Here is a 25039-nt window from a genome sequence, read left to right as displayed (position 1 = left end):
TCTCCCCCAGACCAGTCAGATACCCAGGCCAGTGGACAGATGGAACACCTTCAAGTAGGATTTAGCAAAGGCAGGTTGCAGTTACAGGATGTGCAAGACCAGCAATAATGAGTGTAGGTACCCAGCTCTTACACAAAACTTCTCATCCACAGAAAATCTTCATTAGCACTTAATAGAAGAGATTAATATTAATGTCCACGTGCTAAGTGAGTGTACTTGCCATGCTTGCTAAAGGACCAATGTGGTGTCAGTGTACAAAATAGCTACCTGTTCACATGGATTGAACATTGACAATCTCACACTTGGTATGTGCTTGGCCAAATCCCGCATGGATACAGGAATAAAGTGAGCTCTGCCAAACAGCACAATGGCAATTCAGAAGAGAGGTCAGGGGAGGAGAGCAGCCCCTGGAGAGTTGTATCTGAGTTTCTCCCCTGCCAGTTTTGTGGAAATGGAGGTAAAGCGTGTCCTAAATTTTGCATGTTGGCTGCGAAGGTGAAGCAGATGTATGTGCAATAAATTAATGATGTGAATGGCAGCAGAGGAAAAGACCTAAACATAGATAAAAGAGAAAAAGTGTTTTGGGGTCTGTGGTGTGGTGTGAATAAGAGAGTCCCAGGTACCTGTCTAGAAGAAGTTCTGTGAAATACACAGATACCAAGAGTGGTTTTTGTTTGTGCCTGGCACCCTGAAGCACGTCCCTGACAGATGGTTTCCCTGCCATTTCACCTGCCTCCGCAGGTACGACTACATCGAGATCCGTGATGGGGACAGTGAAGCAGCAGACCTGCTGGGCAAGCACTGTGGGAACATTGCACCTCCTACCATCATCTCTTCTGGCCCCTCTCTCTATATCAAGTTCACCTCAGACTACGCACGGCAAGGTGCCGGCTTCTCTCTGCGCTATGAGATCTACAAGACAGGTGAGTGTCTGAGTCAGTGCCTGACTTCCAGGCTGTTGACACAACTATCTTCATCTGGAGATGCCTTTGACCACCTTTTCAATGTGATTTCTAGCATATTTTCCAGAGATAAAGGACTTTTTTTTTTAAATTTAAGCAAGTCTGTGTATCACATTTCCAAGATGTTGGTGGCACATGACAGTGCATTTTTGGATCACAGTGTGGCAATTAGAGTGGGGTTCCTCCTTAAATGCTCTCTTGTATTTGAGAACTAGAAATATATATCTTTACTCCCTGAGATGTTCAGAGCTTGTTAGGGCTAAAAGGGGATTGTCCCTCTGTTAGGAGTGCATGGAGCTCCCCCTCCTGTGGAGTTGTGATTAGGGTTGATCAGTGATGCCGTGTTTTCTCTCCATGAATGTGGTGTTTGTAACTGGGGAGCTCTAGTTTTCAAGTGATTGCTGTCAGCAATGCTGTCAAAGTCTGAGGCAGCACCTTTCCTGGCTGGTGTAAGAGGAACTGTTCATAATTCTGTTTAATACTGAACTATTACTGAGGAAAGAAAAAATCTGCTCAAAGCCTTTTTAATAGTGTTTCTGTCTAAATATTTGCCAGAATTTTCTGCCTGGGGAGAAAGAGGCTTGAAAAAATAGTCCCTGCTCTGTGTGCATGTGAGAGAGGTGTGCCTGCATACTGAGGGAGCGGGAGAGTGTTTTGAGTGGGCACCTGCCCTGTGCCCACATTCCTTTGGTGGTGTGCTGGAAGAAAACACACATGGCTTTAGTCATTGCATTCAGCACAAAAAAAAATAAAAAATGTCTGCTCCATGGCAAGAACAAAAAATGAGCACGACAGGGTTGCTTATCCAGCCTCTCTAAAGAAAAGATGGGCAGTGCCCAGGGGCCCTGGGCCAGCTGGGAGCATGCAGAGGTGCACAGAGAGCCCACAACCTGGCCATAGGTAGGTGTGAATGTGGAGACTTTGCTGCAAGAGAATGAGACTCCCTAAAGTCACTGTGAATCAATGAGGACAGGACATGTGTGAAGGTTCAGATGGAGGAGGAAAGCTGGCAGTTTCCTGGACTGCATAACTGGCCATTGAGCTGTTGTGCAGCCAGCTCACCTCCACTGTTAGGATTCAGATGATTCCTGAAAGTTTAGCGATTCAGCCAGGTACTGGGGTTTGCTAAGGCCAGTTGCCATCACAGAGGATGACAAGGAATGCAGGTGGGAAGACCCACCTCAGCCCCCCTTGCCTCTGTCTCCCTGCTCACGTCTCCTGTGAGCCCAGCAGGCTGTGCTGGGTTGTGCCTGACCTCACACTGGGTCTGTCCCTGACTCAGGGCAGTGTGGGGTGGTCTGGCTGGCTGAGGTGGCCCAGTCATGCTGTGGGAAGGGATGGCAGGCAGGAACCCTGTTGGTCTGGTTGGGAGCCAGTAAGGAACCAAATCTATGAGGAAAGAAATTGTTACTGGGAAGGAGGGTGGGAGAGGAATCAAGGGCTGATCTGGAGAGCAGGTATTGGGTGGAGGGTGGAGCTGAGTTGATGTCCCTCAGTATAAGTCCCTGCAGTACTGTCCTCAGGTCTGAAGTGGTGCTTAGGGCTCCTTTTGCCACCCCCACCCCTGTAGGCAGCCATCCTTTCCAGAAATAGCCACACTTTCTTACAGCCACAGCCCACGAAATCAAGCCTGGCAAGGCAGGTTTTGGCACAGGAGTGCGGATGAGCCCGTGATCCTGGAGTGCTCCCAGCCCAGCCCAGTCCCAGCCAGGGCTCTGGAAAGGAGGGTGGGCAGTGCTGGCTGCAGGGCTCCTGCAGTACAAGCAAACCCTGCCTTTTGCTGGCAGGCAGGCATGGGCCAAGTTTCTGTCTGAGCTGTCACAAACCTGCAAGGGTGTCACAAGCTTTAAAGGTCATCAGATTGTCATTGTCCACAGCAGTAAAGGCAACAGTGGCTGCAGATTCCTTTTGTCTTAAATGTGACCTAAAAACCAGCTCTTTTCAATGGAGCATTTATTTCCCCACCTTATGCTAAATTTCCCTTATCACAGTGTGAGAGAGGAGCAATCTGCATACAAACAACCACATACCAGTGTTTGAATCCCCTGATGGGTATCAGTCAGCAGTCTGTGGGCTGACAAGAGCCTGCCCTGGCTGGTCCAGCCTCCCTGCTGCTCCCTTTGTGAGTCAGTTTGGCAGGGCTGGCCTGAGCTCTCCGGTGCTGGGCATCAAAGTCTCCTCTCAGACTGGCCTGTGCTGCCGAAGCCAGCATGACTCCCGTTGATTATCTGCAGCTTCCTTATAAAAAGCTGATCATTGTGTTTGCTGCTATTAGCCAAAATGTAGACAAAGATGCCAAATGTGATAAGAGCCCCACATGAGGAAACTGTTGACTAATGTGGTGACATAGTTACATCTTGCCAGTCTCTAGAGGACAGTCCCTTACTCTGTGTTGAGCCTTTGATTTTCTCCCTAGCTCGGAGCTTGTGTCATTTTCACTGTTTATCTGTTCATCTTTCAGGTTGTTTGGAGTGAAATACACCCTTAGCCTGTTAATGGCATTATGCTGTGATTTGTATTTGGCTTGCCTTTTTTTTTTTTTTTTTTTTTTTTTTTTTTTTTTTTTTTTTTGCCTCTGCATTTTACCCCACAGGTTCACACCAGAAAAGCTGGCTGCTTCATTAGGTAGTCAATTAAGAGCCTCTCCTGAGTAGCTCTCCAGCCAGGCACTGCATAATGCAGTGCAAGATCCTGCTATTACTGCGGGCTGCTGGCCTGACTTCGTAGGTTAATGCTGAATTGAATAACAAGTCTCCCATTAGTCCTGGGAAGGCTTGTGCTGCCTGGAAGTGCTGGAGCAACAGAGTTTGTAGAGGAGAAGGAGAAGGTCCCAGTAAAAATGAAGCAGAAGCCTTTGTGAATGCTAGTGCCAGGTTGCAGCAGTGGCTAGCAGCTTCTTTAACATCCCCTTTCTCCTCTGATAGCTCCAGGCTGCAGATTTCTGTTGCCTATTGTCCTGGCAAGGGTTTCAAAGTCACCGTGGTATGAATATGACACAAATTCCCCTCTCCCCAAGCACCCCGAGGCACCTTGGCTCATGAGAGGGGGCACTGAGCTGGCCCGGCTGCAGCCGAGGCCAGTGCTGAGGTCAGCAATAAATAAGAGGCAACATTGTCTGTCCTCCCCACCACGCAAAGGTCTTCCTTAAGGATAGAAATTACTTGCATATCTGGTGTGGATGGCTCATTCTTTGAAAAGAGGGCTCTGTTCCTGCTCTCAGCAAGACCCCCCTGCCACAGCCTCTGTTATCCCCACTCTTAATGTGGCCATGTTGTGGAGGCATAGGCTGGAGCTGGCCCCTGTCCGTTATGTGGGTCTTGGAGGGGCTGCAGGCTAGCTGTGCACTTCCCAAAGGTTTGCAGCAAACAGTGGAGACATTGGCACCCTCCCGCTGGCCCTTTCACTGTGTAAATATTTGTGCTTCCGGATTTTCTCAAGAGGAAACTGGGGCACAGATATCTATGCTGGAAGGCTGGAGTGTGCAGGAGACTGGCCCATTCTAAAAAGAATACATCCCATTACTCCTTACTGCCCCATCCCAGGCAGCTCCTTCCCCAAACAGGGCTCCTCCGTCAGACCTGGGGCTGCTGTGGTGCCTTGTCCGCATGGCTGCAGGTACAGCTGTGTCATGAGTACTGAGGATGGCAGCTCCCTGTGTGCTGGCCAGCCTCTCTGCAGGCTCTGGAGCAGCACACAGGTCTAGTTCAGGATTTGGGGACAGGTTAGAGTGGAAAGAGCCAGCTGGGGAAAACAGGCCAGCTTGGTGTGGCCTCCCTGCTCACCACCATCAGTTTGAGGGACATGGCAGGGTGCTGGCCTGCCAAATCACAGCAATGGCTTTGGATAGGATCACTCTTCTAGTCCTGCTTTTGAGGTAAGTGTCAGGAGATCAGCAGTGATGTACAGATTATGTCTGCAAAGCTTTCTAAGGGATTTTGAACCATGTTGTGCACTACAGTGGCCTCATGGACCTTGTCTCTCCACATGTAGAATGCTTTGAAAATCACCTTCTCACTTCTTGGAATAATTACCACCGCTCTTGAGCTGCAGGACACTTCCAGAAGTGAATATACAACCCTACCAAACTAAGAATGGGGTTTCCACAGTGTCAAGTTACTAGCATTAAGCTTCATTGTTGCTAAGAAGGTTCTGGGTTTTTCCTGCTACTACAGGCTCTGAGGACTGCTCCAGAAACTTTACTGCCCCCAACGGCACTATTGAGTCTCCAGGTTTCCCTGACAAGTATCCACACAACCTGGACTGCATCTTCACCATCATAGCCAAGCCAAAGACAGAAATCCTCCTCCACTTTGTGCTTTTTGACCTCGAGCATGACCCACTGCAGTCAGGGGAAGGAGACTGCAAGTATGACTGGCTAGACATCTGGGATGGCATCCCTCAGGGTAAGCCACAGGGTGCTGCACTGCTTTCCTTGACCCTTCCTGGTGTCTCACAGAGCTCCAAAACTGTGCAGCCTGTGTCTGAGCACCAGGGGTGCCTAACCTCAAAAGTGGCTGCAGCCTGCCATTAGGGCACTCCATCGCCAGCCTGGGGACGGTGTGCCTGCAGAAGGCTGCATCCATTAAACCACAAACTACTGCTCTGTTGTAACCACTGATCTGAAAAGCCCCATGAGATACTCCAAACGCCAGCAGTTCTCCCTCAGGGAAGGGCAGTGGGTTCATGGAATGATGGGAGAACCTCCCTGCTTTATAGCAGAACTGATAAACAGAGCATTCTGGAGCATTTCCCAGCAATTGCAGAGCAATGCTGCTGCAGTGGGTATTTATGCACTGCATGGCACCGGGCTGATGGATATAAAAAATAGCCCATCCCCAAAGCCTGTGTTTTTTATCCTGATCCAGCAGTGTGCTGGTGACCCAGGAGGACAAGTAGGCATTACCTTCCCTGCTCTTTCTTTTGCAGTTGGCCCCTTGATAGGCAGGTATTGTGGTGCTAAGATGCCATCAGACATCCGTTCAACCACCGGCGTCCTCTCTCTCACCTTCCACACGGACCTGGCAGTGGCTAAGGACGGCTTCTCTGCTCAGTACTACTTGATCCACCAGGAAGTCCCAGAAAGTAAGTTGGTAACGTGTGTGTATGACTTAGTTGTGTCCCCTGTGTTCCCTATCTTTCCCAGTTTGACATATGCAAGAGTGAAGCAGGCAGAAGTGTGGCCAGGGGCTGGTTCTCCACCAGCAGTGTAGAAAGCAGCTTCACTTAGGTCTGTTGTCTATTTCTGTTAGAAGCAAGATTTCAGTAAGAATTTCACTTTCTGACCTTTTGTTGACTTTTCACTTTCTTGTGAAGTCTTCTTCAATACCTTTTGGGTTAGAATCCTTCATGTGTGTGCTCAGCCCAAAGGATTTAGGGGAAGACTTCAGCCCAGCATGTGCAGCAGATTCATTAAAGTGTGGGAGGAAATATGCACACTCTCTCTCTCTCTAGTTTTCCAGAAATTCATTGTCCCAAACCACAAATTGGAATTTCTTGGCTGTCTAATTAAAGATTGCTTAAAGCTCTAAGAATCTCAAGCCAAATTTTGTTTTATAACCCTTAATAGGGGAGGTGAATTGATGTGGAGTGAGGAAGTAAGTTGTGTGTTCTGAGAATGAAAAGCATTTTGATTCTTTGTGATAACACTTGCAGGCAAGAAAAGGTTCCATTTGTTTTCCCATGGTATTTTTCCCTCAGAGCTACTGTTCTTGACCTCTGTTCACAGTGAACCTCTCATACTACAGAAGAAGCCTTCAGGACACCCCTCAGTCCCCGAGAAGGAGACCTGCCACTGAAAGCCTGAGACAGAGAGTAGGGTAGAGTAGGGGTTGTGCAGCACCAGGGCAGCAGGGTTACAACCTCTTACTCTGTGATTAAGGGATGTTCTGCTGAGGCTGTGAGAGTTACATTCAAGCATGAGCTCTTCACCATTACCTATTGCCACACTCAGTTGATCTGTTCTTTAATCCCTTTTCTGTTCTGGATTTGGAAATAAGGTGTTGAACACACAGCTTGAGAAATCAAGCACAAGAGCCTTTGTTAAAGTGCCAGGTCTGTTCTCATTTATGGTGGTGTAAACTGAAACGTTAATAATAGCACTGACATCCTAACTTGGCCCATCATTTCCACCCAAGCTTGACTTGGCCACATTAAAAACACAGGCAGTTTGGTGGAGCCCCGTTGGTTTACAGCAGCAGCACACTTGGACCCATGCAGTATTTTCTATCACTGTTTTCTTTGCTATTGTTTTTACAGCACAGCTGCCATAAAATAGATGAGATGTGCCATAAAACTGAGCTAATTGTGACTTTTAAAGCCTTAGAAGTGAAGAGATCCAAAGAAAGGCATAGCAGTGTCTTTCATAATCTTGTCTGGTTAGTCCCTATGGAGCTGATACCACATACAGATATACATGCATGCAGGTATACACAAACACATACACATGTGGATCCCTGCTCTCACATGCACACAAAACCTTTAGAGCTGCCCATTCCAATCCTTGACGTTCCTGCTGGCAACAGGAAGCACCTTCCTAATGTGTCTGTCTGTATTCCTTGCTTTGCCAGTGCTTAGATTTCACCTAAGATTTCAGCCTTCAAGAAGATGGGAACTTTGTGGCAAGGGCACTTGGAACATCTTGGTGGAAGTGGAGGGAGGGAAGGGACAGAATTGTGTCAAAACTAAGTGAAGGTAAAGAGGACAGAAAAAGGGAGAAAGATCCAGACTGTATTAGTGCTCAGAGGGCCATGTAAACACAAAGCTGCCCTAGCTATAATTTTTCGGTGCCATCTGTGAACACACAAAACCTGCAAGATGGTGCAGGTCTGTTCATCTTTCCAGACAGGCAGCTTTGCTCAGGGTTAGCCGAAGAGATTAGTTCAGGGCTGCCTTTCACTTGGGGGTGAAGTACTAAGACTGTAAACCAATCTGTATGTGTGTGCCTGCTCTAGACTTTCAGTGCAATGTGCCTCTGGGGATGGAGTCTGGCAGGATCTCCAACATGCAGATCAGTGCCTCCTCCACCTACTCAGATGGGCGATGGACCCCCCAGCAGAGCCGGCTCAACAGTGACGACAACGGCTGGACCCCCAATGTAGACAGCAACAAAGAGTACCTCCAGGTACCTTTCCAGCCCCCTCTCCTCTTCCCCCACCAAATGGAGTGTCACACTGCTAAAGTGACCCTTGACCATAAGGCTTGTTGAATTTTTTATTGCCTCTGTGGCTCACGGGGAGCGAGCAGCAGGGAGCTGCAGTGCCTCGGTGAAGCGCGGCAGGCTGGCTCTCCCATTAGCTTGCCCGCACAAGGACTGACCCCCTCCTTTCTGCCCAAACCTTGATGGACTTTCCATCAGACTGACAGAGACTGAGAGACCTCTGCCACTTACAAGGGCCACTGACTCTGCCACTGCTCTGAGGACCAAAGTCTCCAGGGGGTGCCTAGAAAAACAACTAGAATAATATTTATCTCATCAGTGATGCAGGGAGCGTGAGCGGGCTGGTGTCAGGCAGGGGGCTGACAGAGCAAAGGCTTTCCCTGGGAGCTGGTTAGAGCCACAGTGTGTCCACACACAGCTTCTGGCTGTGTCACATCGCCGGGAGACACTGCTTGCTAAAGGGCACTACGAGCAGGAGGTGCTGAATGTCATTGCCTCCAGCAGACATCTCATTCTTCATTCATGGCAGGGCTACTAAGCCAGCTCTGCTGACCTTTCTCAACCCATGTTGTAAAACAAAACAAAAAAAAAACCCAGCAAGGGAAAACCAAGAGCTGCAGCACTTGCTAATTGGATATCATGCTTTTATTTTACATGGGAAAAGTCAGTCTCTGTCCTGCTTTAATGGAGGTGCACTTCTGTGCAGATCTTATTGCTTGCTCTGAGGCAGGAAGAAGGCTTTGTGGTGGTTCCATATAAACAGACACCAAGATCCTTAGCTACTCTTGTCCCAGGGTTCTATTCTGCTGAAATCAACCCTGGGAGGGGTTGTGGCTGTTGAACTGCACACCCACAGATAGAGTGAGACAGGCTGGATTTGGATCTTTTTATTTTTCAGAGACAGAGGGACTAATTAGCCACTCTGGACTCTCAGGTGGTCACCACTCTCTTTCTTGTCCCTTTTTCCTCTGGAAAGGTGGACCTCCACTTCCTGACTGTGCTCACAGCCATTGCCACACAGGGTGCCATCTCAAGAGAAACCCAGAAGGGCTACTATGTCCGTACCTACAAGCTGGAGGTCAGCACCAATGGGGAGGACTGGATGATGTACCGACACGGGAAAAACCACAAGGTAATGTCCTTTGTGTCTCTTCTGCCTGCACCTTGGTGAGTCTTGCAGCCAACAAGAGGGAAGAGAACTGAGAGATTTTGCAGGCTCAAAGGGTTTAATCCATGAGGGACCCTTTTTCTGATGACAGCTAAAAAAGTGATGATGCTCTAAACAGAAATAGTCCTTTCTCCTCTGCACAGCAATGAGGAAACACTATTCCTTGGAAAAGCTGACTGCTGCTGCATCTTTCGTGGTGGTGAGAGTTTGTTCTTTGACTGCAAATGAAGGAGAAAATAACACACACAGCCTGTGTTTTGCCATATAAGATTCATTGAGCTTTTATGGTCGTAGACCCGTCTGCATGCTGGGTTAACAATCACAAAACCACATGAAACTGTAGTTCAGGAGTTACTGAGGCCTGGAAATGAAAGGGCACAAATCCTAAGAGGCAATTGCACCATCCCAGAGAACAAAATGAGCAATAAATTATGAGAAACAATTCAGGCAGCTAGAGCTGTGGGATCTGCGCTAAGCAGGCATGGTCAGGAAGGGTGCATTGATCCCTGGGAGCTGTGCATGCTCTTGCTGTGTTTCTGGGACACCCACAGAGGTGGGAGCAAGGAGGAGGGAGGGCAAATATGGGTGTTCATCTATATCACACCATATGTGTGCTGGTGTGTGGCCAGGAAAGGTAAACTTGGAGTGGTCTGCATGGGAGGTTTGGTGTATAGGGAGGAGGGTTAAGGTAGCCATGGTGCCAGGCTGGTTTTTCTCTGTCAATTGCTTTGGTCATGGGGCTGTTCCCTGGTTAAGGTGCCTCAAGAAAGCACTTCCCTGCTCTTCTGTGACACCCACGAGCACTGCTGCTGCATTCAGTCCTTCCTGCTGATGTGCCATAGTGTGTCTGTGTGAACTCTGTGGCTGGAGTCCCACACACGTCCCAGTCATTTTCGATTGCTCAGCACTTCTATCAAATTAGCTGTCCCTTCCCTTTGCTGGCAGGGTTGCTGCTGGCATGAAATGCAGTAGCCTGCCTTGTCCAGGATTCATCCAGACATTTCCTTCCCTTCCGGGCTGTGTGATTTCCCCTTCCCCACAAGTGTGTCTTAGGTTCAAATTCCCTCTGCTTCCCAGAATGAGTCCTCTCTGTGCAGAGGTACCTACCTCATACCTGCAATATTTGGAGTAATTAAGCTCCTCATGTGCCAGTGAGGGAGTGCTAGTCCTATTTTAGAAGTAGGGAGATATAGGCACAGGGCAGCCCAGCACTACATAGGGGAGTCTTTAGCTGGGCTCCCCCACATCTCGGGTGGGCTGGCTCCTGGACAGTAGTTCATGTCAGAGTTCATGTATAGTTCTAACACAGTACCCATGCAGTGGTGTAGAGCCTCTGTGCTCTCCCAGAACCCACTGGTCACAGCAGATCTTTATGGGAACCAGGGCCATCTCTCCTCACCCTAGGTGCATTTGGGGTCTCATTGGGGCCTTTTCTGTAAGCTAAGTCAGGCAGGAGATACTCATCATGCTGGGCAGAGATATGAGCTATATAAATAGCTCAGTGTTTCAAATAACCACTGGCAATAAATTTACCTTTTCAAGCCTTAACTGGAGCAGGAATCTGGCCTGGAGGGTGATTTTAGTTGCAGAGGAGAATAAATATCCCATCTTTGCAGTCCTGGGCGTTGGACACTGTACCCTCAGCCAGGGTGGAGCAGGACAGCATGACTGGTTTCAGTGCTGCTAAGCCCATTTACATAGCTCCAGCAAGACCCTAAAGCCTGGCTGGTGTTAATCCAAAACAATCCTACAACCACCTGAATTGCCCTTGATTTCTGTCAGCTTTTTTCTACTCTGTTTTCTCTTTTCATTAATAAAGTGGAAAAAAATCAAACCTCTTTTTTTTACTCCTCTATTCCAGTCTCTATTTGTTCCCACATTCTGGCATTAATTTAGCAGACACCTCCCAAGGCTGGAGGATAAGTAATTGCTTTTTGGTGGCTCGCCTACCCCTTGCATCTGAGTGACTGCTTTCCTGCCCCGCCAAACAACTGGCTGCCAGCTGCTGAGCTACAGTGAGGCCAGGGCAAGGCCAGTTGCTCATAGACTTGGTGCTGGGGGCTCTGGTCCCACATTCCGTGCCCGCCTTAATCCCTCTGTTCCTGTGCTAAGCAAGCTCCCAGATGTCTGTGCTGGAGATGCACAGACCATCCTCCCTGCACCAGCGCGGAGCTCCGCACAGCCCGGGCTGCAGCGCTGGAGCAACCCATGCCAAAGAGATTCGTCAAGTCTGCCGCAGCTTGATTTGGTGCCATGAGGAGCAGGGAGGGAGGGGAAGCTGTGGACAGACAGGCACTCTCTATATACAGGCAGATAGATACATATATATATATAGGCACATACATATATTTACACATATATATGCACATGCACACAAGGGCGTATGGGGTGTACCAAACATTGCTCTGAATTTCTGCCAGCTCTGTGGGCCAAAAGCAATGCTCTGCCACGTATAGGTGGGTCAGCTAACATTCACATCTTCATCGGGGAGCTAATGCAAGAGAAAACCAGCGAGTGCAGGAGGGGTGGGGGGGAGAGGATGCTCCCTGCAGAGGATGGGAAGCTCTCACCGCCTCTCTTTTGCTCCCTGCTTCCCCTCCCTCCGGTGTTTCAGATGACAGTGGGGCCAGGGTGTTTCCCTGCCAAATGTGATGGCTCACCTTTGAGTCCCCAGCCGCTGGCACTCAGCAGCAAAGGGAAACGGGAAAGGCAGGATGGAGCAGCGGAAAATGTGATTAATATGTGCTCACAGCAGACAGGGCTGGCTGGGCTGTTTCCGTGCCGAGCACTGCTGCTTTTCTGGGATGGGGAGGCAGCGGGAAGGCAGCCGGCAGGAGTGGAGCTCCACACTCACTTCCTCCCCTTCCCACCCCACCCCTACCAGGCTTTCCCCCTTCCTGGCAGCCCACTCCCCACAAAGCCTGGCCCAGGCATTCCCTGTCCAGGGGGTGGTGCTCTGTCTTTCCCTCAGCTATGGGACCAGGGGGAGAGGCTAACCCAGCAACCTGGGTAGAGGTACTGTGTTGTCTTCCTGTGTGTCCCTGAGAGGGGAGACAGAGAGGAGAGTGGCCACCACCATGTGCCATCCCATACTTGCCCCTTACTATACAGCAGCATGTCCCCACCAGGGGACAGGACCAAACCAAGCCTGCTGCAGGAAAGCTGGGCTGGCTCTTGCCCTCCCTGTTGTCCCCCTCCTGTCCCCCTGTGACCTGGGGCCAGGCCAATGGGCTCTGAGGTTATCTTTCAGGCAAAGCCCTGGTGTTCGTCAAAAGATCTTATCTAATGGTTTGTAAATGTCTTTAGAAAACAACAACTCTTCTTGAACCCAAGGAAGGAAAAGAGCACCTGGCAGGACTTGACCTTTTGTTTTTGGCCATTTTCTTCACCTGGCAGGATTTGACCTTTTATTTTTGTCCATTTTGTTTGGATAGACTCAACTATAAGGATTTTATCAGAAAACCAAGTTCTCATCCATTCTGATCTGCTTCCTTCTTTGTAGCATCTCAGGTTCCAGCTCCCGTGCACTCTGAGCTGCTCCATCTTAGTAACTGCAGAGATGAACTCACAGGAATCATCTGATGTGGCAAGGGATTGGGGATGGGATGGATTTCAGGATTTGGAGTGGATTGGGACCATGATGAGTGCTGCTCTCAGTGCCTCCATTGTTCTGTGTGTATTTGTTTCCAGAATCTGTAGAAGTCAATGGACAACAAATGGCAGCAAGGTCCAGCTGATGTGCATTTTTCATTTCTTATTCATTTTGATGGTTTTGTGCTTCTTATTAGTTAACTTTCCTGGGTGGCATTTCAGGCGGTAGCTGCACAAAGATTGAATTGCTGCAAAGAGCAGTATCTCAGCTGTATGTTGGAACTGGGGACATCAGAGGTTTTTGGTGCTGGCAATGAATATATGGGATGACTCTTTGGAGATCCTTGTGCCTGCCCTTAGGAGTGTTCCTCTGTCTTTTCAGTCCTTAATCAGGTCCCCTGTATTTATTCACCTGAGGAAGGAGAGAAAAGCTTTCAGTCCTGTGGCTTTTTTATCTGGAAAAATCAGGAAAAACTGGTGCAATGAGCCAGAGGGCCACAAGTGTTTCTGTGCAGAGACATCATGGTGCAGAGGATTTGCCCAGAAACATCCAGGTCCCAGCCTGCTTCTGCTGCTTTTGCAGGCAGGACAAAGACATCAGGCTTTGCCAAAGGCAGCCTTGCACATTCACCCTTGGTGCAGTACCTGGGGAGAATTACAGCCCTGGCTTTCCTAGCAAGGCTGCAGCTTTGTATTTCTGGGCCTGATATCTCCTTTGCAGGCTAACATAGCGTCCCTGATGACTCCCAAATCTGAGTGGAGCCTCTCAAAGACACGGAGCTGGCAAGCCCAGCCCAGCACACTGTGCCTTGCCCAGACACTGTGCTTTGTTCAGTGTTGCCAAGTATCATTTTTCTTTTAACTCCTTGTTCCTGGATTTAATAAATCCAGAACTATCCACCCTACACTTGAGCCAGAATCCTCCCGCCATCAAACATGCCCCGTTTTATGCCTTCCCCGTCTGACAAGGAAAATAATCTCCCCTACTTTTCTCCTTCATGCTTCTCTGTCTAAATCCTGAAGCCCTAATCCTGTTAGCATGCTCTGTTCCAGGGCTCTGTCTCCACAGGAGTAACATAATCCTGCAGTAAATCTAGTGGGTCCAAAGAGACACATACTTACAGACGAAGGCAGGCCTGCTGCCATCCTTGGCCTTCTCTTCCTTCCTCAGCCACTTTCTTCAGCACCCCAAGAAATTGCATAGTGGCCAAGCAGCATAATAAATAGAGCAGGAGAGAAGTTACCTCCTACCCCCTCCCTGACTCACTGCCTCTTCAACTTCATGGCATTTTTTGTCTCTCTGTCCTTTATCTCCTTGACTCCAAACTGCCAATGGCACAATTCCCATATCCACTAATGTAGCTTCAGCCCCATGCTATGATGGCTCCAACATGTCAAAAATGCAATCTGTGAATGCTGGTGTGGGGCTTGCACATGTATGCACATGGAAAACTTTCGCAGTCCTCCTCTAGCCTAGATATCATGCCCCATGCCTCTCCCTTACCACTTGCTTACTGCAGCAAATTAATTAAGCAGGTCAGCTCTCATTGATCATCAATTTCATTTCACATGCAGACCTGCTGTCTGGACTAAAACGGAAGTAAACATACAGTGTATGGGGAGAAGATGGGCAGCCTTTTGATGCAGCAGTGAAAGAGAGTTCCCTTGGCTGTTTCTTGGAAGGTGCTTTTAATTTGTTAATGGTTTTCCCATTTGTCTTCTGGCTACATCACCCCTCAGTGTGTGTTCATGTGCATACGCATGTGTGCTCTCCATCTATTTATCTATCTATCTCCCTAGATCACAGCCAGGTATTTTTTTTCTGCTGGTGTAAATTACTGTGACTTCTTATACTTCGATGGTGATATGTTGATTTACACCATTCGAAGACTTGGCTCAAAATATGTGCTGAGTGGGATGGGAAGCAGAGAGGACGGGAGGAATAGCAATGTTCTATTTTGGTAGAGAGGGAAGAAATCTTTGCTTTCTTGGCACTCCCAAATTCACACATTTTCTTGCTAGTGCTCTTCCTATGCTGTGAGTGCTAATTTGAGGCAGGATGTAGAGCCTGTTGAAGTCAATGGGCCCCTCCACAGTGTGCTGGGGCTCTGGGGTCAGCATTGTCAGTACAGGGAAACCAGACGGTCAGGGTCAGACCCTGGTCAGCAGCATCAGGACCTGCAGGGTCACAATGCATTTCCACTTGGGAAGGAGGCTGAAAGAGCAGCCATGTGGGAATAACTCAGGTCTCTACAGCACCAAGCACATGGCCTCTGAAGTGGCCCCTTTCTGGGGTGTGAAGCGAGGACTTCCCGTGACCAGTTGGGGCTGTTCAGGAGCGAGGTTCAAGGGAACAGATCCTACCAGTGCAGCTGGTAGCAGAGCTGGAAGTCAGGTGCCAATTCTGCCCTCACATGCTGGCTGTCCAGATTCAGAGTTCATAGCTTGTTGAATGTGATCTAGCCTGAGTAAGTTGCTGGTTTCTTCATCTGAAGCAGAATTGAAATTGCTCTTCTTGGAAACAGGTAGCTGGGACCAAGGTTGTCTAAGAGATGTTTTCCGCAATGCCTATAGTAGTGATAAATTTTCTGGGCTCAGTCCTGCTTCTGCTTTTTGTCAAGCTTAACTGTGCAGAAGTCATCAACAAATTATGCTGGTGTAAATTTGGATTCTGGCCCCTGATGCTCGTATGTGCGAAGTGGGCTAAAAAAGAACAAAACTTGAAATATGTTAAATCAAAAAGAGCATCAAACCTCATCAGTGACTGTTAAACATGCTGGTCCATATGCAACCTTTGGCTCATGGAGTCTTCACACTGCTGATAGTGGGAAGCAAATAGAGGCTGCTGGGAAAAGACTCCACTGGACTTGCTGCCCTTGGACATCTGCTAGGGCCACCATTAGGCGCCATCCTCTGGGACAGAGAGACCTTTGGTCTGACCTGACCTGTTCCTCCTTGTGCAAAAATAGTTACACTGGCTCAGATAAACATTTCCTGTCCTCCGGTGTTAGGTTCAGAGGTAAGGTGTTGTGTGTCAGCTTCTGTGTTGGCATAAAGCTGAAGGCTTGCTGTGGTGTGGAAATACATCCTTTTAAATTGTTTGTGAGTATGTGTCTGTGTGTCCGTGCCCATGGATTCACAAGACACACAGACACGTGCACACACACACATGCCTGGAGAGTGTTTCACAGTAACCACTCTTCTTATAGCCCTCCTGCTGGAAAAAAAGGGTATTTGGTGTCTGCTGAGCAAGGAAAAGGATGGGAAGTGAGGTCAGACAGGATAAAATAGGATATTAAAAACACATAAACCATGCTGTGTTGCTAAACGGTAGCAGCATGATATATATTCTCTAGATTAGCATTTCTGCTCAAGTTCACATCAACTCCTCAGCCCAATTACCAGCCAGATTTGCAACTGATTCCCTCTGTGGGGTGGCTGCTGCCTGCCCTGAAGGAGTGGATGGTGATGTGCAGGGACAGCCCTGAGCTAGCTGGGGTTCTGTGAACAGCCCTGTAAACACCCTCTGCATGCCCTGCTATGCTGGATCTTGGGAGAAAGAAGCAACATGTGCCATCTGCAAGCCTAGAGACACAGGAGGCTTACAAAATGCTTCCTAGCTGCTCTTCAAGGCAAGGAGTCAGGATACGGCCTCACCCCTTTTTCTGCCCTCAGTTGTTTGACTCTTGCTTCCCACAGGAGATTGGTGCCAGAGATTACACTTTCCTGCTTTCCTGAGATAAACTTACTGGGAACTCCTGTGCTTAGTATACACACACATGGTGGGACCTTGCACAAGAACCCAGCCAGCATCCCAGTGTGGATGTGGTTCCTGGATGAGATGGGAGGATAGTCTAGCCCTGTCCTGAAGTGCTTGGAGTGAAAGCAGGCAGTGCCTGCAGCCTTGGTCAGTGAGCTCTAGTTCTTTATGCTGGGGCAGAGAAAGGGTTGAAAAATACCCTCACCTTGGCTATTTCTTCTTTCCCTCCCTTGTCTTTCCCACTATGGCCTTGCAGCCTAAAATAGAAACACATATATCCAGTCCTTGTCCTGCCTATTAAAAAAAATCGGGCAGAAGAGGTGGATCTAACATCCATCTGGTAGTTATTGATTATGGCCATCTGGTAAGGCAGCAGCCTTTTAATACCGTGTGGGATCATAAACTCCCGAGAAGCTGTCTCCATGTAGCATGGAGAGGCAAAGGCAAGGGGCTGGCTGAGGTATCCTTCCTGCTCACAGCACTGCTTGCAGGTGATGTTTCCTGGTGGAGCTCGGTGTAAGGGTGTATCAGGATGTTGTCAGCCTCTTCGGGGGCATCTGGTCATTTGTGCGGGAGCAGATCTAGGCTGGGGGCAAGCTCGAAGCAGCTGAGGCCTTAGTCTGAGGTGCTTTGAAGTGCTGTAAGTCCAGCAGAAAGCTCCTGGTCCTCCTGCTGGTAGGTGAGTCCTCCATCCCCCATGCTGTCCTGACAGTGGCTCACATTGATCTCACTGTTGGCCCCTGGTGCTTGCCCTGATTGGAGGCTGGCCCTGACCAGAAAGCCTTTCCTTGGTTTTCCCTGCTTATCTGGTGAGGATGTAACAGTGTGTGCAAATGTACATTTGTGCCTCCCTTCCCTTGCAGACATTTCAGGCCAATGAGGATGCCACAGAGGTGGTTCTCAACAAGATCCACAGCCCAGTGCTCACACGCTTCGTGCGCATCCGTCCCCAGACGTGGCACAACGGCATCGCCCTGAGGCTGGAGCTGTATGGCTGCCGCATCACTGGTGAGGGTCCCCTCCTCTCCCTGGCTTCAGTGCTCCTCTCTGTCACTCCTACAGTCCTGGGGCACTGTCCCTTGCCACTGTCATGGCTGCTTGTGTGGGAATGGTGACACTGTGACTAGCATGGAGACATCCATCACAAGGGATGTGCTTGGAGAGATAGGGCTCCAGGTTTTGGAGGGAGGGGGAAATGCCCAGTGCTGGTGTTGGCTTGGTGTCCAGAGCTGAATGCTGTGAGGAGAACCACGAGCACTTCACTTACCCTGACTGTTCATGGCCTTTCCTTCCCTGCAGATTCACCCTGCTCCAACTTGCTGGGAATGCTTTCTGGCCTCATTCCTGACTCCCAGATCTCAGCCTCTTCCATCAGAGGCTATGACTGGTCTCCCAGCATGGCCCGCCTGGTGAGCAGCCGCTCGGGCTGGTTTCCCCGTGTGCCCCAGGCCCAGCCCGGGGAGGAGTGGCTGCAGGTGGACCTTGGCGTCCCCAAGAACATCAAAGGCGTCATCATTCAGGGGGCCCGGGGAGGGGACAGTGTGAGCACCACCGAGTCCCGTTCCTTTGTGAAGAAGTTTAAGGTGGCCTACAGCATGAATGGAAAGGACTGGGACTTCATCCAGGACCCCAAAACAATGCAAGCCAAGGTAAGTGCTGCCTGGAGCTAAATATGGATATGTTTCTGATTAGCTTCAGTCTGCCTAATGGGAATCTTGGGAAATAGGTTGTCCACTCCCAAGAGACCTTGGGAGCTTGGGATTGTCACCATGAAATCCCAGGTTGCTCCAAATCTGTACTAGTGGCCACAAGATCTGCCTTTCCCCAGGCATGGCAATTTCTTTTCATTTCCTATTGTGGATCAGGCATGGGGATATGGACATCACCTGCTGCTTCTCCCAGCTCCTGCAGGTCAGAGTCCAAAAGATGGTGTGTTTTGTTATGTTTTGTTATGTTTTGTGTAAAATACTTATGTTTTACACAAACTAATTGCATATTTTAAGGGGAAAGGTCTGGCTGTTGTGGTGTGTACCTCTGAAAGAGGAAGATGAATCACAACTTCTCTTCACAAAATTTTCTAGATCTGAAGTCCCTTTACCACACTGGTGTGACCCTGAAATTCCCCATATTTTTTTCCTTATGACTGGAGTTCCCCATAATCTTTCTGCTTACTGTTATGGGAGGGGCAGGGGCTTGAGGAATAAATAAATTCTCTGCTACTGCCTGTTCTGTTTTTATGCATACTCCTCTGCCTAAAATTTGGTTATGTTTTAGTTTTTCCTGATCTTTCGAAAGAGGGCTGCTGCTATATATAGCCCTCTGTTTATTCCCCACAGACTTTAGTTCGTGCATGTAAGCTGAAAAACAGCAGTACTTGGACTGTGAGGAAAACCGAGCATTTACACCATCCCAGAACATGCAGTAGCTTCTTTATTTACCAAAGGACAAATCTGATCTCATTTGTATGTGAAGTCAGTGGCTATTCTCCAGGCTTCCCCTGCATGGCTTGGATCGGAATCTAACCCCTGGATTCTGAGCAGAGGCTGGGAGAGATTGTGCAAGTTTCTTAGAAATAGTCTGGCTGGTTCTCTTGAAATTGAGGAGCAGCCCAATTTCTGCTCAGCTGGGCTCAATGGCCTGGAGTCGGGCAGCTAAACTTCTTCAAACGGTGGCTACATTCTGCCAGACCCAAAATATCAAGTCTGGTTGAGAGCGCATGGAACGCCCACATCTCTTGCCTTTTCTCTGTCTCTCCTTCTCTCTGTAGCTTTTTGAAGGCAACATCCACTACGACATCCCTGAGGTGCGGAGGTTCGACCCTGTTCCTGCCCAGTACATCCGAGTGCACCCGGAGAGGTGGTCCCCAGCAGGGATAGGAATGCGCCTGGAGGTGCTGGGCTGTGACTGGACAGGTAGGAACCCCTACACCTCTGCCCACTGGCTGCTCTGGGGCCAGGCACTAAACCAGCAAGGTGCAAACTTCAGATGGCCATGCTGCAGCAGGGAGACTGCAGCCATGAAGGCAGCACCTGTAGGGTGGCCTGCCCCCACCTTTTTATTTCCACCTTGAAAAGAATGGCCTTGATGCAGGATGTAGCAGCAATGTTTGGACTCCAAGCTTTCACACAGAGCTCCGTGCAGAATTTGTCCTCAACTCCCTTCACCCTCCTTTCCGATTTTCACCTGGAGATTGTGCAGTTTTTCAGTCTATTATGTTAGAGGATATTTGGGCTTCTTAGTCCAAATAATAAAACAAAAAGTAGGAGGAGAAGCAGAGGTGCAGTGACCAATACTTCATATCCTGAACTGCCACAGCAAGGCTTTGCTGTAAAAACAACAGTCCCTCTCTCGCTGAACCCAATGTGGAAACCTTTTTGCACACAAGGTTAGGGAGTTAACTCTGTGATATCTCTACAAACATCCCTAAGACCCAGGAAATTTGTTCACTTTTGCCCACCTGTTTTTCACACGTGGTATGCCTTTCAGCCACCATTTGCTTTAATATAGAGATGAAAACTGACTTCACACACTCACTTGGGATCAGTAGAGGTTGTGCTTCTGACCCTCTGAGGTTCACTGGTGATTGATTTCTCCACAGTTTCATCCCCAAAAGCAAAAAATGCACCCAAAGGGTCATTGGGTCTGATGCTAACTTTGCAGTGCCAGCGGCTAGTTGTCCTCTTTTTTAATCTTTTATTTTTTAATAATCTGCTTACATATGAATCTGGAGTCCAGATGTCAGTGATAAAGAGGTATGATTTCCATTTTATAAACACATCTGTATAAAGCATTTTCTTGTAAGAATTCCCATTCTAGGAACTTTGAAAGACACAGAGCTTTTTTTTACCCTCTTGTGCAGACTTTACTAGCATTTCCTCCTGTAATGTGCTGCAAGATTCATTGCAAACACTTAACAGCAAATCACACAACACACGTACACACTATTAATAATGAGAATTTTTCACTTTTGAAGTCAGTGGTAAATATCCCCCTGGACTGGCAATCCATTGTAAATTATCTAAACTTTAAATCAGATTAGATCTTAATTTAAATCTTACGACATCTTAGGATGTTTTGGGAGAAGCAGGTGCAAGAAGCAGGAGCTGAAGGCTTTGTGCAGAAGTCAGGCAGCTCCCACATTGCTGCTTCCTGCAGCCCCCAGGAGTCTCCAGCTGGCAGATCTCTGCAGACTGCTGCTGGATGGTGCATCACAGCACTGCATCACTGCCATAAAGGGAGGCAGTCACACAGGACCTCCAGCCACGTGCATGCCAGCCCTTCCACTGCGCTCCTCCAGCTTAGGGAATAAGAGGGGTTTGTCATCTCTAACTTCTTGTGCTATTTTTGGCCCAAATTTTCTCTTACATGTGTGTCCATGCTCATTTTCAATATCAGTAGCAACAGCACATGTTTTTTCCAGGCAAGGTGCTTTATGGCCATTTCCCAGTCTGGGTAATAATTTGCACATTGTAATGTTTAAAACTCAACTGCCAGGTCATAAATATCCGCAGCTTTATTAACCTACAGGCATTCAGCTTTGTAATCAGAGCAGGGCTTGTAATCTTATGGATTCACCGTGTTATAGAAAGCATTTCTATCCCTGATGCAGCCTGGGGAGCAGAGATAGCCCATGGCATTATCTGCATGTGTAATCCAGGCTGGCTACATGCAGCAGGCCTTGACAATGCCAAGACAGGACCCTCCTTTGCTGGGAGGACCCAGGCGTGTTACAGAAATGGCTGCAAAAACCCAGGCAATTGCACTTGCTTGGGAACAAGATTAAGATATGGATTTAAACAAGATAATTAAAAATATTTCCAAGTGAGGGTCTAAGCCCATGTGCACCCTGCCCAGGTGTTTCCATTTCTTATCAGCAGCAAGCATCTTAATTACTGAGCTAAACAGGTAACAGCTGCAACTGGGCTCACAAACTAGCTGGCTACTAACTCAAAAATTGGGAAGCAGGCAGTCAGCGATTGGCTTCTTTCAAAGACCTGCCAAAATTTTTCCTCTGAAGAGTGGAGAATGATGAATGTTCACTTGCAGCTGGGTTTCTCTCCTTTGAAGTTCCAAACATCTGGTTTCAATTGCTCAGTGACTTTGCATTTTGATTAGCAGTTACCGCCAGTCGAACAGACACTTGCAGGGCTGGGGAGGAGTGAGAAAGCAAGCAAGCAAGACCTCTCTTTTTCACTTTCCATTTCACACATGACGCTGTCCTGCCTGTTATTTTCATTATCTCTTGTAACCATCGTGTTGCGGCTCTGCCATGGTAACTGATTTTTCAAGATATATTTCTGCGGCTTGTCCAGGGCAATGCAACTCTGTTGATTTACATCCGCTCAGCATCTGTGTCCCATATGGGACTTGGCTTTCAAGGTCCTTCCACATTGTCACATTTCAGCTATAAATCTCAATATACAGGAACAACAACCTAAAAAAATGTACCAGCTCTAAATAAGTTCCAGCTTTTGATATGTTGCTTTCACCTGCTGCTTTTTTTTTTTTTTCCTTTCTTTTTTTATGACATTTTTCTGTGCCTAGCTGCTTGCAATTTGTTTCTAGGTTGCATTTGGAGTTTTATGGGGTTGTAACAAATTTGAACTTACAAATTAAAAGACTTTGAGGTTATTTGGTATTTTATCCTGAACAAAAGACAGCCACTGGGGGGAAAAAAGTAAAAAAACCCAGAGAGTTTACGTACAACATGTTTAATAACAGGAAAATAAAAGGGCATAAAGGAGCCTATGGAAAATATTCAATGTATTTAGCCATTTCCTCCTGCTTCTGGCTTTATTAAATGATATCCTGAAGGGTGCCGACAAAGAAACACAATCACACATAACTGAGCTAAGCTGCCTTTTTCTAAAAGTGGAAAGAATCAAGTCTGCTGTACTCCATTTAATGCACCCATAAAAGGAGAGTTTGCTGGAACCTAATGTCATTTACTGTTGATCTTAATATCCTTCCCTTTCTTGCTTAAATTTCCCCTGACACCTGCTTGGAGGCTGTTACACATGGGCCACGTTAGAGAAAGGGAAATTGGACAGAGACCCTTTGAAAGCATAGTCAGGAGCCGGGAGTGTGAAACCAGATGCTTTCTGCAGTGAGCCAGAGCTCACCAGGGGATCCTCTGGGTCCGCTTGCGGTTACATCATTTGTGGGTTTGAGTGACTTGTTTTATAAATTGGCACAATTGGTGGGAATGTTGTGTGTGTTTTTTCAACATGTCATATGCCTTTGTGAAAGAAAAAGATGTTCTGCCTGTGATTTCACTTATCCAGTAATGACAGTTAAGTGGATTGCCAGCACCCGTGTAGATTGTAGATTGAAAAATTAAGAGGAAAAGTAGTGTGTATGTCTAGAGAAGAGTCTCGTTCAGTGGGAACACCAAATCCATAGAACTCCCATATGGAAAGACAGTTCACTTGAAGTTCAAACCATGCTGACATTTGTAGCACATGGAAATGTCATGGCATACTTGTTCTATCTCTTCCTGCCATTATAAGAACATGAGAAAAAGATTTTTTGCCTTGTTTCTACTACCTGGGCTTCTTGTACTGTCTGTTGCAAACAGCTTCTCTACTCCACTTTTTTCAGATGTCAGGCCCACTGCAGAGACACTGGTGCCCACTTTGAAGAGTGAAGAGACCACCACTCCCTACCCAACAGATGCAGAAGCAACTGACTGTGGTGAGAGCTGTGGAGAAGAGGAAGGTATGTATCAGAGCAGCACATCTTTATCTCAATAACTGATGAGTTAAGAGCAAGGAAAATACTCTTATCTTCCCATTAGTGCCAATACATGGGGCTGATTCCTGGAAAGCTTTGAGTAATATTATTAGTGATAGGCCAGGATTTAAAAAAAAAAAAACAATAAAGACCAACCCATAAACAAATCTGCCAAAATCTGATAAGTTCTATCAAGGAAGGATGGAAGAGCAAGAGATAGCAACTAATTCAGTCCCTAGGGTACAAGACATGAAGAGCTGGTCTCCCAGTTTCCTTACATGACCTGGAGAAACTCATTTAGTGCCCTGTTTAGAACCATCTCCATTCCAGATCACCTTTTGGCTGGATGTCATAAACTCAGAAGGTGATTCAGACTGCCTGGTATGTAGGGCTCCTTTTGCAGAAGTCACAACTGTGGAAGTAAATCACAACACGTATTGAAGATTGATGTCCCGAACACTTACCAGCTTAAGGATCATCTTCCCTAATTCAGCAGCTTAAAATTTAGGAGGACAGTCTGGGTTCCTTGTGTGGGCAGTAGAGAGAAGGGAACACTAACTCCACATAGGATTTCATCTACCCAGTCTTATAGATGGCTGTCAGATGTCCAGGAAATGGTTTGGTATCTGTAGCACTCGACTACTTCTTCCAATGATAGAGAAAGCTGAATGTTAGTTTAGACTCCATGCTGTACTTGTTAAGAGTCAGTGCTGGGTGAGGGATTATCTTCTCTGCCTCAAATCCCTATCTGTAAAAGCAGGCATCATATTCTTCTGCTTCTTGCAAGGGGGATGTGAGTGTCTAAAGGTTGTGAAAGGTCCAGATAAAGAGGAGAGGGCTTGACAGAGCTGTGTAAGGTTCCTTGTACAGTGCAGTGTTCAGGAAATGCATTCCCCTGGGTGCAACAGCAGAGCCTGGGCCTCAGCACTGGAGAATTTACACAAGAACTTCAATAAGAATCTCACAAGGAAAAACTATCCTCTGAGATAGCTCCTAGGACTTCTGTCACTTCAGCTTTCAGTCCCAGATAAAAAAATTAATGGGTTTTAAAATAAATAAATTTATAAAAGAACATTAATTGGCTTTTTCACACCTCCCGTGGGGATTCTGCTGTACTTTAGTTCTAGAAATGTAAGTTGCAGAAGCAGCTCAAAGGGCCTGATTCTCATTGCTTTGCCTAAGGGATAATGCTGTACAACCCTGCTACCATTGAGGCACTTGGGAAAGTGCTGAAAGGAAATTTAGGCCAGTAACAGTCTCTGCTAGAACACGATTCCTGGGTGCAATCCAGGGCAAGAGAGCAAGCAGAGTATGCTGTGGAGCGTGGAACCAGCCTGCTTGTCAGCTTCCCTCAGATTTAGCAACAATTTTCATTCTCATACTCCATAAAACAATGAGTGTGTTTCTCTGGACAATCAGATTTATGACAGCCAAACAGAAACAATGCTGCTCTCCAGGGTACGAGATTAGATTGGAATAAAAGAATCCATGATCTGCATTGTTTTATTTTGGAGTGGGAGCATGTAAAAAAAGCCCTCTGCGCCTTGCAGTGAAGTTCTCCTGATGCCTATCACTTGAGTCACTCACCTCCTTCTGGCTATCGCCCACTTTGTGGGCACTGTGATTTAAAACTTCCTCCTTGCTCAGGAAAATCCTGGCCTATAATTAGG

The 25039-nt window shown here is 47.7% G+C and overlaps 1 protein-coding gene across 6 annotated transcripts in view; it reads left to right on the top strand.

The window, feature by feature from the left end:
- NRP2 (neuropilin 2) overlaps positions 1 to 25039 on the top strand; it is an 88955-nt gene that overhangs the window by 27957 nt on the left and 35959 nt on the right. For all 6 annotated transcript variants that reach the window (XM_056496365.1, XM_056496363.1, XM_056496366.1 and 3 more), the window contains exons 3-11: positions 742 to 923; positions 5135 to 5365; positions 5889 to 6044; positions 7913 to 8082; positions 9095 to 9250; positions 17501 to 17645; positions 17937 to 18286; positions 19405 to 19549; positions 23238 to 23354. In XM_056496365.1, the coding sequence (XP_056352340.1) occupies positions 742 to 923; positions 5135 to 5365; positions 5889 to 6044; positions 7913 to 8082; positions 9095 to 9250; positions 17501 to 17645; positions 17937 to 18286; positions 19405 to 19549; positions 23238 to 23354 (1652 nt within the window). The remainder of the gene's footprint in view (positions 1 to 741; positions 924 to 5134; positions 5366 to 5888; positions 6045 to 7912; positions 8083 to 9094; positions 9251 to 17500; positions 17646 to 17936; positions 18287 to 19404; positions 19550 to 23237; positions 23355 to 25039) is intronic.

Source organism: Oenanthe melanoleuca, chromosome 7 (genome assembly GCF_029582105.1).
Source record: "Oenanthe melanoleuca isolate GR-GAL-2019-014 chromosome 7, OMel1.0, whole genome shotgun sequence".
NCBI classification, from domain to species: Eukaryota; Metazoa; Chordata; class Aves; order Passeriformes; family Muscicapidae; genus Oenanthe; species Oenanthe melanoleuca.
The sequence above is the reverse complement of the archived record's forward strand: the minus strand, read 5'-3'. Positions and strand labels throughout refer to the sequence as shown.